This window comes from Stegodyphus dumicola, chromosome 7 (genome assembly GCF_044657685.1).
Source record: "Stegodyphus dumicola isolate Sdum_Otavi_A_Nest chromosome 7, ASM4465768v1".
In the NCBI taxonomy this organism is placed as follows: domain Eukaryota; kingdom Metazoa; phylum Arthropoda; class Arachnida; order Araneae; family Eresidae; genus Stegodyphus; species Stegodyphus dumicola.
In genome coordinates this window covers 198,939,143-198,953,240 of record NC_140774.1, presented here as the reverse complement: position 1 = coordinate 198,953,240, position 14,098 = coordinate 198,939,143, and the positions used below count along the sequence as shown (strand labels likewise).

General features: G+C 32.8%; 1 protein-coding gene across 1 annotated transcript in view; it reads right to left on the bottom strand.

Moving 5' to 3' along the window:
- LOC118197133 (ATP-dependent RNA helicase DHX30-like) overlaps window positions 1-7,518 on the bottom strand; it is a 79,211-nt gene extending 71,693 nt beyond the window's left edge. Inside the window, exon 1 of the mRNA XM_035368634.2 lies at window positions 7,228-7,518. Within this exon, the coding sequence (XP_035224525.1) occupies window positions 7,228-7,408 (181 nt within the window). The 5' untranslated portion in view covers window positions 7,409-7,518. The remainder of the gene's footprint in view (window positions 1-7,227) is intronic.
- Between the last annotated feature and the right edge of the window lie 6,580 nt (window positions 7,519-14,098).

The window sequence follows — 14,098 nt, the reverse complement described above, 5'->3', positions numbered from 1 at the left end:
TTCATCCAGACTGGGCAGCTGTAGAGGATCATGCGTTCAATTGCATTAAGGTATAGATGTTTTAACAGGCACCCCTTTTGGCTCCACTTGTTTGTGATTATCTGCATTAGCTAAACAAATTTTGCAATTAAATATGAAATAGTATTTTCATCAAAAATACTAATTTCCTTTTGTTGCTCAACTTTCGAATATTAGCGTATATTGGTGATATTACATACAGAGTTAACTCTAATAAGCTGAAGCAGAAGAAAATTTCAAGAAACAAAAATTCATATTAGCAAGAAGAGTTGCCATCAAATTTTAAAATGATCCATAATTTTAATACCATTTATCAAAATTTTGAATCTAGGCCTAGAGGACAGGTAAAATTTTGTAAAAATTGCACTTACCGTTTCTATTCTGTGGGTGTTCTATGATGTGGATAACTGTGCCGCCAGATATCTTAAAAGTGCGACTAAACATTGCAGTGAAGCACGGAAATGAGTAGAAGCTTATGTATATCATAATTGTTCTTTATTTCATAAATTACGATTTATATTTTTAATTGTATAATTTCTGCATGCCATCTTACCAGATTTAAATTGATGATCTATTCCCCGGAAAAACCCTTAATCCGGAATGTCCGGATTACAGATTTTGTACTGTATATATACATATTTTTTTTTATTTTGGATTTAAATTTGCTTTTTTACTTTATATGTGTTTGTTAAAATATAAATTTAACATATATATATATTAAAATACAGCTAAATACTGAATATTGAGTTTCAATGAACTTGGATTACTTGATTTGGTCCAATCAATAGCCAAGTGGTTAAGTTCACTGAATACTGGGAGTTTCCAACTCCAGGCAAACAGGCTCACTGCACGGTTGGTTTTTGAGGTTTTCCCGATATATAACAGAAATTCAGATCAGCTTTCCTTACTAAGACCCCCTCAAAGGCACCCTACCCCTTAGTCAGATCATCGTTGTGGTGTGTTTTGCCATATTCTAATATGGTAAAATGTATTAGTACCATTTGCTTATAAGGAAGGATACTTTCATGAAGAGCTATTCCAGGGAAATTGGCCCTGATTTAACATCAGACATGAAGAAAAACTTAAGAGCCCCATACAGATAGCATGCTCAATCACAGGTAACAGTCCAGAGAATAACCATCCTCTTTTAGGAAGGACAGCCCTTCTTTTTTCAATTCTGTCCTCCCCTGAAAAGTGTTCTCCAATATGTTCTTTATTAAGATTTGATATTTAAAGATTAATCTGTAAATCACTGCATTTGAACTTTGCATGTGATGTGACGTATTTGTATTTGACAGGATGATTTGTCAAGACTCTGTACAGGGAGGTGAGACACAATTACATGATGTATGCCTTCTGCACAGGAGACCTCGAGAGAGTGTACCACCACAAGTGGCTTTGTACCAAAACTTTGTCTTACTGAAACATGACATAGCACATGTACATGCAGCAGATTCAATTCTTTCTGAGTAAGTATTCAATCATGCTCACGTAAGCTCATTTCATTTATTCATTACCTACTTAAGAATTCCGAAACATATATAATTTTACTTACAAGTACATCCAACTCTTTTTTTACATGATTTTTAAATAACACGGTTCACCAATAACTACAAATACACTTTTTTACATGAATTTTTTGTTCTAGCATGAATCTCCCCTCCCCCCAATTTTATGTATTCTAATTTTGTAATTTTGACACAATGATCAGAAGTCAATTGATTTGTGCTCACCCTTGTTAGTGACCTAGTCTACTATATCAAAATATTTGTAATGTTAAAAACGAAAGCTTCGCAAATGAAGGAGTGACTCCGCCACTCCAAAGGAGGACATCAACCCAGCTTTATGCACATGTGCGAAATAACTGTCAAGCAGGTGACGAAGTTCGAAGGTGAAGTTTATCAAGTTCAAACTTCTTTCACGATTTCCCCCCTCATCAAATTGACATAAAATAAATTACTAATCAAACTGTGATATAGATCAATCAACAGCAAGTGAAAGTAAAACTCCAAATTGCTCATCTCTTCACAAGTACGCTTCAATCCGAGTTCAAATTATCACAAAAACTTTGCCAAACAACGAATCATATTTGTTCTTTGACAAAGAACATACAGGTTGAGAGGAGATAGATAAGATAGAGGTTCTACGGCTTCATGGATTGTTTACTTTGTATTCCAGTGGTTACAGGGAATACCCGAATTTTATTATCCCTTTTTCCTTTATCTCATTGTGATTCAACTTGAACATAGCATTTCATTATTCAGTGTTAAAGTGTTCAGTTTGTAGGATGCAATAATTAATTTCAATAAAGTTCTAAAAGTTGATGTTCAAAGTTTTTTTTGGTTGATCTTTACATTATGGTAACTTGGCGTTTTTTTGGCGAAAATTTGGCGACCAACTCTCCTACAGCAACCCTCTATTTTTTTTTCCCCGCCGCCATTTTGTCTTCACGAAGTAAAGACATGTTTCTTTTCTTTTTATCTACTGAACACTTCTTCCAACAATCTAGTAGCCGAATTACACTTATGCTACAAATTTTATCAAACAAAACTGCTTAATCATGACAAATATTCACTGCAAAATTGGGAAAAAGTGCACAATACCATACTCCTTACGCGTTTTTCAAAATAACACATACACATAAACCATGTACACGGCGACTTATTTTTACTTAAAAAAACATCCCAGAATTGCACAAAAATGGCATTGCGCACACTCTTCACTATATCCATGTACACTGCTTTTTTCTCATAAATTAGAAAAATTTCACGAAAATACATGACAATTTTCTCAATCTTTAAACCTGGTAAAAAGAACATATATGAAATTACCTGATCGCGAAAAAGTATTTACCCTTTACAAATATGAACATTTCCACATATAAAATAAATAAAATATCCAAAAACTTTTACCTTTAAATCATCTATTACATTATACACGTCACCAACGAATTCATACCGCAAGCATTACAAATACTTAATATCAAATATTTAAATTATTTCCATGCACGTTTATTTCAACTTAAACGTATACCAAATTCCTACAAACATAAAATTCACAAAATAACTATCATTTCATTAAAATATAATTAAATTCAAAAACACTACTTAAAATATAAATGAGCACATACATTAAATTAATAAAAATTACCTTACAATCCTAATTACTTTAAACTAAATCATTGCTAATAACAATTTTCCCAATAATACAAAATTCCTTTCCACCTTACATTTAGAACAATGCATAAAAATAATATCCTCAAATAATTAAAAATACTAACTTACCTAATCTTCTTCAGAATCTTGATTACGTGTCCGATAAACTTTTCTTTAGTTACGGCCATGGGATCCAAAAATTCTCGAACACTGTTTCACACAACACAGAATAAACCAAATACAAAATTTCCAGATTTGTTCCCGATTTCCCCCCTTTTCCGATTCAAGAACCGTAATGCGTCCATTAATATCACATGACATATCCCATGATCTCTCATTTCCCTCACACAAAATAATGCGTAATCGGAACTGAGTACTGCTCACATTATTACCAAAGTCCCAGGTAGTAACCTTTATCGCCTCCAAAATGTCGCCAAACTACCAGTTACCATATTGTAAAGATCAACCTTTTTTTTTTTTTTTTTAAATTCGACAGGATCAAATAGTGGCACAGAACTGTTGGCAGTGGCAAAATCTATGAAAAGAACGATGTAGTTGCTTTGCAAAGCAGTATTTATACCGAGTAGATGCATAAGTATACCTAAGATGCTTCAACTTCATGGATTGTTTACTTTGTATTCTGGTGGTTACTGGGAATACCCAAATTTCATTACAGTACAAAGTCTGTAATCCGGACGTCCATAATCCGGAATGATCTATAATCTGGACCTCATGGCTACAAACTTTATGTGCATAAGCTACGCTAAAATTATTTAAGGCATTTCAGTTAATGTTGCAGATTGTGCTGTTCTTTAATCTTCTAATTGGATGTGGCTTATTACTTTTTGCAGACTGTTAGAACAATTTTAGGTTAATCTTTGGATTATGGTAACTTGGCAATTTTTTGGTGAAAATTTGGCGACCAACCCTGCTATAGTAACCTGCTAGTTTTTGTTTGGACGCCATTTTGTTTTCACGAAATAAAGGCATGTTTTTTTTTTCTTTTTTTACTCAACATTTTTTTCCAACAATCTGCTAGCCGAATTACGCTTATGCTAGAACTTTTATGGAACAAAAGTACTTAATCATGACGAAGATTAGGTGCGAAATTGGGAGAAAGTGCAGAATCGCAAACTGCTTGCCGCGTTTTTAAGAATTGCACATACACGGTATCCATGTGCACGTCGACCTACTTTCACATAAAAAAATCCCAGAATTGCACAAAAATGGCATTGCGCACACTCTTGACTTTATCCATGTACACTGCTAAAGTCCTAGCTAGTAACCTTTATCGCCTTACCAAAATGTCGCCAAACTACCTGTTACCATATTCCAAAGATTAGCCCAATTTTATAAAAATTAAGCTTGAGCTGCCAAAGGATCTACAAAGCTAAAGCATGTTTGATGTCCATTAAACAAAAAGGGGAATTGCTGCAAAAAATGGATAAAGGCCAATCCGTCTCAAAATTATGTGAGAAGTATGGCATTGGAAAGTCCACTATACAGTCAAAAGTCGTTAATCCGGACTCGTCGGGACTTCGGCGATTCCGGGTTATCGATTTTTCCGGATTATAGATCATTAGTTTAAATCTGGTAAAATGGCATGCAGAAATTATAAAATTAAAAATATGAAACCGTAATTTACGAAATAAAGAATAATTATGATCTAAAGAGTATCAAAATTTACAAAAAAAAAAAAGCTTAATATTTATTTGTTTACTTTATTAAACATTTCTTTCAATGTAAGTTGTTTAAGTTGCTTCGTTTTTTATGTAATAATACATTCTCTTTAATTCTATAAACAGACATAATTTCTTGTTCAGTTAATAAGTTCCGCTGTTCAAGTCCTATAATTGCTGTGTCGAGAATACCAACTAATTTGTCAATCAAAATTTTTTCGTTTTCAATAACCTTTGTCACTTTCTTCGCTGTCGGAAGCGAATTACAATGACGAGGCATTTGATTTAAATCATATCAAAGACGGAGTACATTGAGATGAAATACTACATTGAGTAAGCAATTATAAGCCAAATAAAATAAAACATCTGCCCTTAAGATAAGGATAGTGCTGACAGATCAACTTCCAATTCATTGCAGGCCGCTGCGGCGTTAAAGATAAACAAAGTTTAGATAAACAAACGTTAAAGTGTAGATAAACAAACGTTAAAGTTTAAATAAGCAAAGGATATGCCTTTATCCATTTTTGGCAGCAATTCCACTTTTTGTTTAATGGATTCCGAAAGATACTTTCGCTTTGTATATCCTTTACATATTAGTAAATATATATCGGCAATTCTATTTGACATAATCGAAAGTTCAAGCTTACTTTTATAAAATTGCTCTAACAGTCTGCAAAAAATAATAATCCGGATCCAATTCGAAGATTAAGGAACAAAGCAATCTGCAACATTAACTGAAATAGATAATTAGATAATTTTAGCTTAGCTTATCCCGTCCGTTATACATTAAATGCGCATTCGTAAACGTATTTTGCGCACGCGCACACGCAAATTCGCAGCGGTAAAGGTCTTACGTGCAAGCGTCAACGCGACGCATGCACAGAAAGTTTGTAGCTTTGAGGTCCGGATTATGGGTGTCCGAATTAACGACTTTTGACTGTATATGACACAAGAAAAAGGAACTTTTTGTGGAAGCATCTTAAACAACTTACATTGAAAGAAATGTTTAATAAAGTAAACAAATAAATATTAAGCTTTTTTTTTTTTTTTTGAAAATTTTGATATCCTTTAGATATTTGTTCTTTATTTCATAAATTATGATTTATATTTTTAATTGTATAGTTTCTGCATGCCATCTTACCAGATTTAAATTCATGATCTATAATTCGGAAAAACCCCTAATCCGGAATCGCTGAAGTCCCGATTACGGACTTTGTACTGTATCACTTTTTCCTTTATCGCATTGTTTTTAACTTGAACATAGCATTTCATTATTCAGTGTTAAAGTGTTCAGTTCATAGAATGCAATAATTAATTTCAATAAAGTTCTAAAAGTTGATGTTCAAAGTTTTTTTTTTAATTCGACAGAAACGTATAGAGGCACAGAACTGTTGGCAATGGCAAAACCTATGAAAAGAATGATGTAGTTGGTTTGCAAAGGAGTATTTATACCGAGTAGATGCATAAGTATACCTAAGATACTATTGGTTAATTTTAGGTTGTTATGTAACATGGAAAGGTCTCGAATTTGGGAGAACAGATGAATTTAGGGGAGAGAACACCAAATTTAGAGTAGTGAATTTTGAGGTCCCCAATCAGTTCTTAAAACAGCCATCGTATTTTATTATATGTATACATATTTATTCAGTACTCATTTAAATATTAATTATTAGAAACATAAGCATAATTACTATATAAAATGTTATAATTTTTTGTATTATGCACTTATCATACCATTGTGTATTCTGTATTACTGTAGCAATTAATATATTTTTTCTTTCTGATATTTCATTTCTTCGATTTACGTGTGCCCTCCTTTACATTGTAAGAAAGAAGTCACATTGATAATAAGTTCAAGGTCGAACTTCTGATGTTTCTCGTATTTAGCTACATGGTTACTATTCAACAGCAGCATCTATGCTTAGCTGATTTATTAGGTAAGATACGGTTCATTTATATGAAAGTATTATTTGTATTACAAGCAGGCCTGGATTAAGACGGACTTAAGATTTGACTTTGACGGACTAAGAATACACAATGGTAAGAACTCTTAAGATTTTGGTGCCCTCAGCCCCCCATACATTTACACCTACTCCTCCCCCTTCTTTTGGTCTTGGTTTAACAGCACAAGGGACCTCTTTAACTGCACCATTCTGTGGTAAAACCGGCAATGGAAGTTTTTCATGGTGCCCGCTTTTCTTCATACCCTAAGCACGTGCTTATTTTCCTTAATGTTAATTCAACCTCTGACTTGAGGTCTCGTCGATATATATATATCGGTTCTTCAGTTTACGTGATTCGAACAGTGCATTTTAAAACTGAAATAATATTATTTATTCAAGAAATGACATAAAAACTTATATTAAAAAATTTACCATTTTCTCCATTATTTTCAAGTGGCAGTAAAGTGGAAAACGAACGAGTCGAAAAAGCAGCAGTGGTTGAACAATTAGGAAAATAATAACATTTTAAAATCTTTGCATATGTACAATAACGCTGTTTTGGATAAGTACGAAGTAAATTACGTAAAGTCAAAATTGGATGTAATTTCTTCATTTTCACTGGTACCTTTGACGAAAGATATTTATAAAGGATATGAAATTTAAGAAGATGATGCTATCACCTTACAACAAAAGACACACATGTTCAAACCAAAACAAATCGACATTGCTGCCAGATTTAGAATTAGTCTATGGATAATTTACGAATAAAAAGTCTCCTGAAAGAAAGAAAATTTGAGGCAGTTACCTTTCAAGAAACTAATATCTTCAATATGAAAAGGAAACAATTGACTGAGGGTCAGACTATTCATGAACATTCTTCTGCAGCGCATCATTTAAGATCCATCCAAATCTAAATGATTGAATAAGGTAATTGAATCATAGCAAAGCTATAATATAGCTAGCTACCTGTAATGTGGGAAAACATCCCACAGACTATTACTCATTGAAAAATTCCAATCAAACTTCTCAATTTTGAACCTATGGATATGATAACAGCTTTCTGCAGTTTTTCGCTTTTCGAGCAGAAAGCTTTAACGGGTGCAAAACAAGACATCCGTTTACGTGTAAACAATAGTGCTTGTCTACTGTTAACCTTTTAAAAAAGCCTTTCTCAGGGCTGAAAAGTACTATTGGTAATATTTTATACGTGTATTTGCTTTATTTTGGTACTGATTTTCTCTTGAATGTGCTGTCATAAGCATGTGATTAGTATATATGTGCATTTTAGAATCGAATTCATAAAACTGATCAAAACCCAATTAAAGTGTATTAAATTGTAAAGGAATGGTGAAATCCTAGTATACGGTGCAGCCTTGGCGCGACTTTGAAAATTATCGCGAACACCAAAAATGATCCAAAGAACGTCTATATATATATACTATACACACATAGTATATGTATATACACACATAGTATATATACTATATACATAGTATATACTATGTTTAACTGTATATTGTCTTTGAATGACCCGTTAACTACTCATCGTATATGTCCCGTTTTTACTGCTCATCATAAAGTCGCCAAAAGTAGCCAAATCCCGTGTGCACCGGATAATAGGATTAAACCGAAAAGTTTATCCAAAATTTAGGTATGTGCAAAAGAAATAATTATTAAAAATTAATACATCATTCAATTCACAAATTAATACTAAGTTCTGTTTGTAATCTAATTTTCAATAAAATTAAAGCACATGTAATGAGAAATTAAATCACATGGAGCATTCTGAAAAACGATAATTTTTTTTATTTTTGTTTATTTTAAGAAAAAGTTAAAACTGATATTACCCCCTCCCACCCCCAAAAAAAAAAAATTGGCTAATCTTTGGAATATGGTAACAGGCAGTTTGGCGACATTTTGGTGAGGCGATAAAGTTTATTAGCTAGGACTTTAGCAGTGTACATGGATAAAGTCAAGAGTGTGCGCAATGCCATTTTTGTGCAATTCTGGGATGTTTTTTTAAGTGAAAATAGGTCGATGTGTACATGGATACCGTGTATGTGCAATTCTTAAAAACGCGGCAAGCAGTTTGCGATTCTGCACTTTCTCCCAATTTCGCACCTAATCTTCGTCATGATTAAGCACTTTTGTTCCATAAAAGTTCTAGCATAAGCATAATTCGGCTAGCAGATTGTTGAAAAAAAAATGCCTTTACTTTGTGTAAACAAAATGGCGTCCAAACAAACTAGCAGGTTGCTGTAGCAGGGTTGGTCGCCAAATTTTCGCCAGAAAAATCCCCAAGTTACCATAATCCAAAGATTAACCAAAAAAATTTTTTTTTCAATATTTGATATACATATGACAAAATATACAGCCATACTTTATGACAATAATTTTAAAAAAGAGTATTTGAATGTCCACTGTCTTTTCAAACTGGAGTTCACATCCTCCAAAGGTATCATGCAGTTGTACTACAACAAGATCCCTTACTGCTGAATAACTTCCAATTTCAGTTCTGGTGCCAAAACCTGGTCAGGGCCATTCCGAAGCACTTGGCAATGGTCCCGCAAACATAGGGGCCTCATGCTAATCCATTTATATTTAATTTTTATGAGTGGGTTCTGTTAGGAGCTCCAAACACTGGTTTGTCCAGGGACTATAATGCAGTATAGACAGCAGTGATCTTTAGGGATGGCAAAAAAATTAGAATTTAGAAAAGCACTGAGCAGGTTCAGATTCAGGTGGAAATGTAGTGGGACACCCAATGTTTACTATAAGTAATGTAGGTATAGTCCCACTACACTTCGGTTTATTTTTAAAGTAATATTCAATATAGTACATAGTATAATATAACACACAGTATAATATAACATAAGAGTATAAATAGTATGTCGATATTTTAATTGATATATCTATTAGATATAATTATAGTAGTTATAATAGCTATAATAATAGTAGGCTAACAGTCATAATTTATAACAGTTCTTAATAGTTCCTTGAGATAAAGTTTATTATATGAATTTGTATCCGCTTCCTCTTCTTTTTCCCTTTTTTACTATATCATTATTATTGCAAGGGTTTGTTTTTAAGATAATTAGATAATAAAAGTTTTAGATGAATTGCAGCTTCAAAAATGAATTTTGACATTAATTACATTAGTGCTCACATAAATTTTTGCCTATTGAAGATAGATATTTGATCTATCTAAGTGTGATTAAGCACTGAGCAGCAAAATTTTGGAATTTGGAAGCAATAAAATATTTAGAATTTAGGGAGGCACTGGATAGCAGATTTTGGACCTGCATAACTCGAGGGTGGTGGCAAAATGCCTAATGCTAACCCTATGCACTATCCAATGTAATATTACTAGTGTGCAAATTGATTGGGGCAAAGCGATATTTAGATAATTTATATACATACCTTCATACACTGAGATAATAATCAAATTGACAAGAACTATGTCTGCCTCCTCTAGCAGAAATGACCTTTACAACACACTTAAGCATTGACTCTATTAGTCTAGTGCAGCATCATCAACCCTTAGAAATTCACGAACCACTACATATATAATTTCATATTTGGAAGAGCACTAATATGAATTAAAGAAACCCTTAAATCAAATCTTAAAAACAACATATTAATACACAAAAACAATATTCAACTTTCCAATACATGTAATTCTAATTTTTGTTTGTTAATATAATTTTCGAAACATTTGGCGTTCAGCAGCATGCCTTTATGGAAATTCAGGCTATGCTCCTGATTATGAGTAACAATTAAAACAATATTAATATCACACTGATACACATATTTTGTTCACATTGAAAAATACAAATATCTTACCTTCTTGTACAGAAAGCTTCACATTTTCCTATCACTGAAAAGGAACTTCATGAAAAGCAAGAACAAACCAGCAAACGCAAAGCAATATCAACAAACTAAAAGTGTTATGCCACCAATTTTTAATTATTGTAAACATAATAATCATTGCTTACTCAGCAATGTTGCATCCATCAACAATTAGACAAAACAAAAACGGAAACTTCCAGTGATGCAATTATAAACAAGAATGCAGATGGTTCTCATAAAAAATCTGTCAAGCTGCCTATTGACACAAAGAAAAACTGTGTTATTAACGACTACAATAGCATATGTTTGTAATTCAAAAGAAAAGAGCAGTTCATGCTATTATTGATAATAGCAGCATATCCATGTATGCCAACTCTCACTTTCAAATGTCAAAATTTCAAAAAAGTAGCTAAATTCAGAAGGAATTTTGCTAAAAGTAGTAGCTAAAATCAAAAAAGTATAGCCATAATAGGTTTTGTTACTCATCAATTTTTAAACTGCATCTTCATAAAAATATTAAAAAAATCCCAATTTTTCTACCGACCATCAAAACGTTTTCACAGACCGCTGGTATACTGTATATATTTTTTACTTCTTTATCATGGAACCACACTTTTATAGCATTCTTAATCATGCACTCTTTTGTCGTACAATTCATTTTGATAAGATATCCCTTGAGAATTTGTCGCAAGTTTTCGATTAGATTTAAATCTGGTGAATTTCCATGTCAATCTAGCACAATTTTATTGTTCGACATGAACCTTCTGATAAATTTTGAATTGTGGCATCGAGCCAAGTCATGTTGAAATGTCTCCACAAAAGTACTGAAGAATGGCACAATTTTACATTTCAAAATTTCTATATACTTCGATGAATTCTTCATACCATGAATTAGATTTCCCGTGATATCTGTGGTGAAAAAACATTAAGGCATTTGTTTTTGAATGACCTTATTCTAATTTATGGTCTAAAATTTGTATTTTTTGGCCCACAATAATAATTTTTGCTTCATTTCATGTATGAAAAGTTGTTTTTTAACTTACTTTCTCGCCTTCTGTGACTAGCAGTGGGAAGTTTACACCATAGATTAATATGAAAATATCAATACCAAGAGACTTCTTTGAGGGCTTTGCAGACTTTTGTTAGATTAATGCTATTTCAGAATAGAAATTTGCTGACTTTTGTTAGATTAATTGCTATTTAAAAATAGAAATCAATCAAATTTTGAAGTTGCTTTCCTTTTGTGTTTGACTTTCTTTTTTAGAGAAAATGATCCAGTTTCACTGTGCCTCCTCAGAAGAAACACTTGATTTTTCAACAGCAGCCACAGAAGCAATATTTTGTACAGTCATTTGAGAATGTTAAGAGTGACAATCTTTGCTTTTTATCTACGAGTTATACTTAATTTTAGTGCACTAAAATGAACGAATGCAAAGCGTATTTCAAACATGCGAAAGTAACTTTGCCTGTCGACAGAAACAAACTTAAGGTATCATAATTCTCTCTTATTGTCTGAACCACCTCTAAGTAGTTGAGAGCAGACATCCAGACAATGTTAGGGACTGCTTTGAGGGACCTACTGGCAACCAAATTAAAATTCCGTGACAAGAAATCGCTTTGTCCCAATTAAGCTCCGCACCCCGTTTTTTAGACTCCTAATCCTATTGCTTCTTCTCAAATATCTAAAAGAATCACCTTATATTATATGCCTAATAGATAATAGTATACACCAAGAAAGTGCAAATCCAGCATTCCTCTTGACATGGTTATGGGATGGCTGCTATTAGGCCATTGAGGTGGTAAGTACTTTAAGTGCAAGTTTGAATTTTGGAGAAGGTGCGGATACTTGTAAGTGTATAGTGTATCTTGCAGCATGAAGATACTTAAAATTTGTCAATCCCAAAGTCTTTCTAGAGGGTACTGGCAGAGAAAGAGGGATTGGAAACTTTGGTCCATCTTCATCAATACTGGGACACAGCTTCCTCTTTCTCAAGGAGCATAGTCGTCCTTTATAGATAGACGACTAACTGAGTCATAGATTCTGTCCTTTCAGACAAGTAAATGATTATCAAAATGTCTGGTCATTGGGAAAAAAGTGTAAATCCATGTTTACAGGAAACCTTGCCATCCTAAAAAATGTTTGGAAATTGATTGTGGTTTGAAAGGAAACCATAATGATTAGTGTGCAAAATCTCTTTTGGATTCCATAATCATCTAATTAACTGCCTTATTAATTATATTTTTTGAGTAATGTAGATGATAGATAAGCGAAATAGCATATGGCAGCATTTATCCAACTTTTTTCAAGTGGAGAACACTTTTATAAATTGCAACATTCTGTAGACCATTTTACTCTAGCTCCCTTTGAAAGCAATTTTAGTATATATTGCTACCAGAAGATGTATATTTTTAAAATACAATAAATTAAAACTCATTTAATTTTACTTTAGTATTAATCAAATTAAAAGAGAAGTTTTATTTGTTTTTAATAATTCAAGGCTATTAGAGTTATTAGTATTCCTATTAACTAAAAATGAAATAACTATTTGTATTCACTTTAATGAGTTGGCTGAGCCTACCGATTCTTTCACAGTTGTTCAGTGTTTGTATGTATGCAAGTTTAAACTTAATATCAGCACATCTCAAATCGATTTCCAGTGGCGTAGCTAGCGTGGGGCAAGGGAAGGACAACTGTCCCCAGGCGCAGCATCCAGGGGGCACCAAATTGATAGTAGTACGAAATTTTAGAATAAAGTGTTTTCCATTCATGGCATACAGAAAGGGGCGCAAAATCTCCAGTTGTCCACGGCACTGAAAACCCTAGCTACGACTCTGTCGATACTTTTTTTTTTATTTGATGCAGTGGTAAAATCCCCTTTTTGCACAGATATGTGGAAGCAAACTTAGTTGTAATTTTAAAACATGTTTGTACACTGTTTCTACTAGTAATGAAGTCCAACAATTAATATCTTTTGCTTGGAGTTTCATTTTACCATTTCATCCTCGGAGTTTCTGAAACCACTTAAAAGACATGTTGGTTTTCCAGTCTTATAAATAGACAGAATCAAAGAAAGTTTTCACAAGTTCAGAATCTTTCCTTATGATATTTAAATTTTAAAAAGCAATATTATGGAGATTCTGTCTTTTCTTGCAACTGTACAGCTGGTTTTTGTTGAAACTACAGCTTCTTTATACTAAACCCATCACTTTTGATTTACCACTAATTCATAAATGATGGAGGAATATATGTGTACTAGACCATAAAAATTTCCGGTCTTCAATCATAATTTATCATTAACTGATGATTCTCTGAAACCAGCAAGAGTCCTTGGTACACTTAGTCTTTCTTTTTTTTAATGTACTTTTTAGGCGAAGTATTGAGTCCAAATTAATCTTTTCTTTGCATGTTATTCCAAAAATTTCTTGAGTAATTTTTAGCCCAAAAAGGCAATTT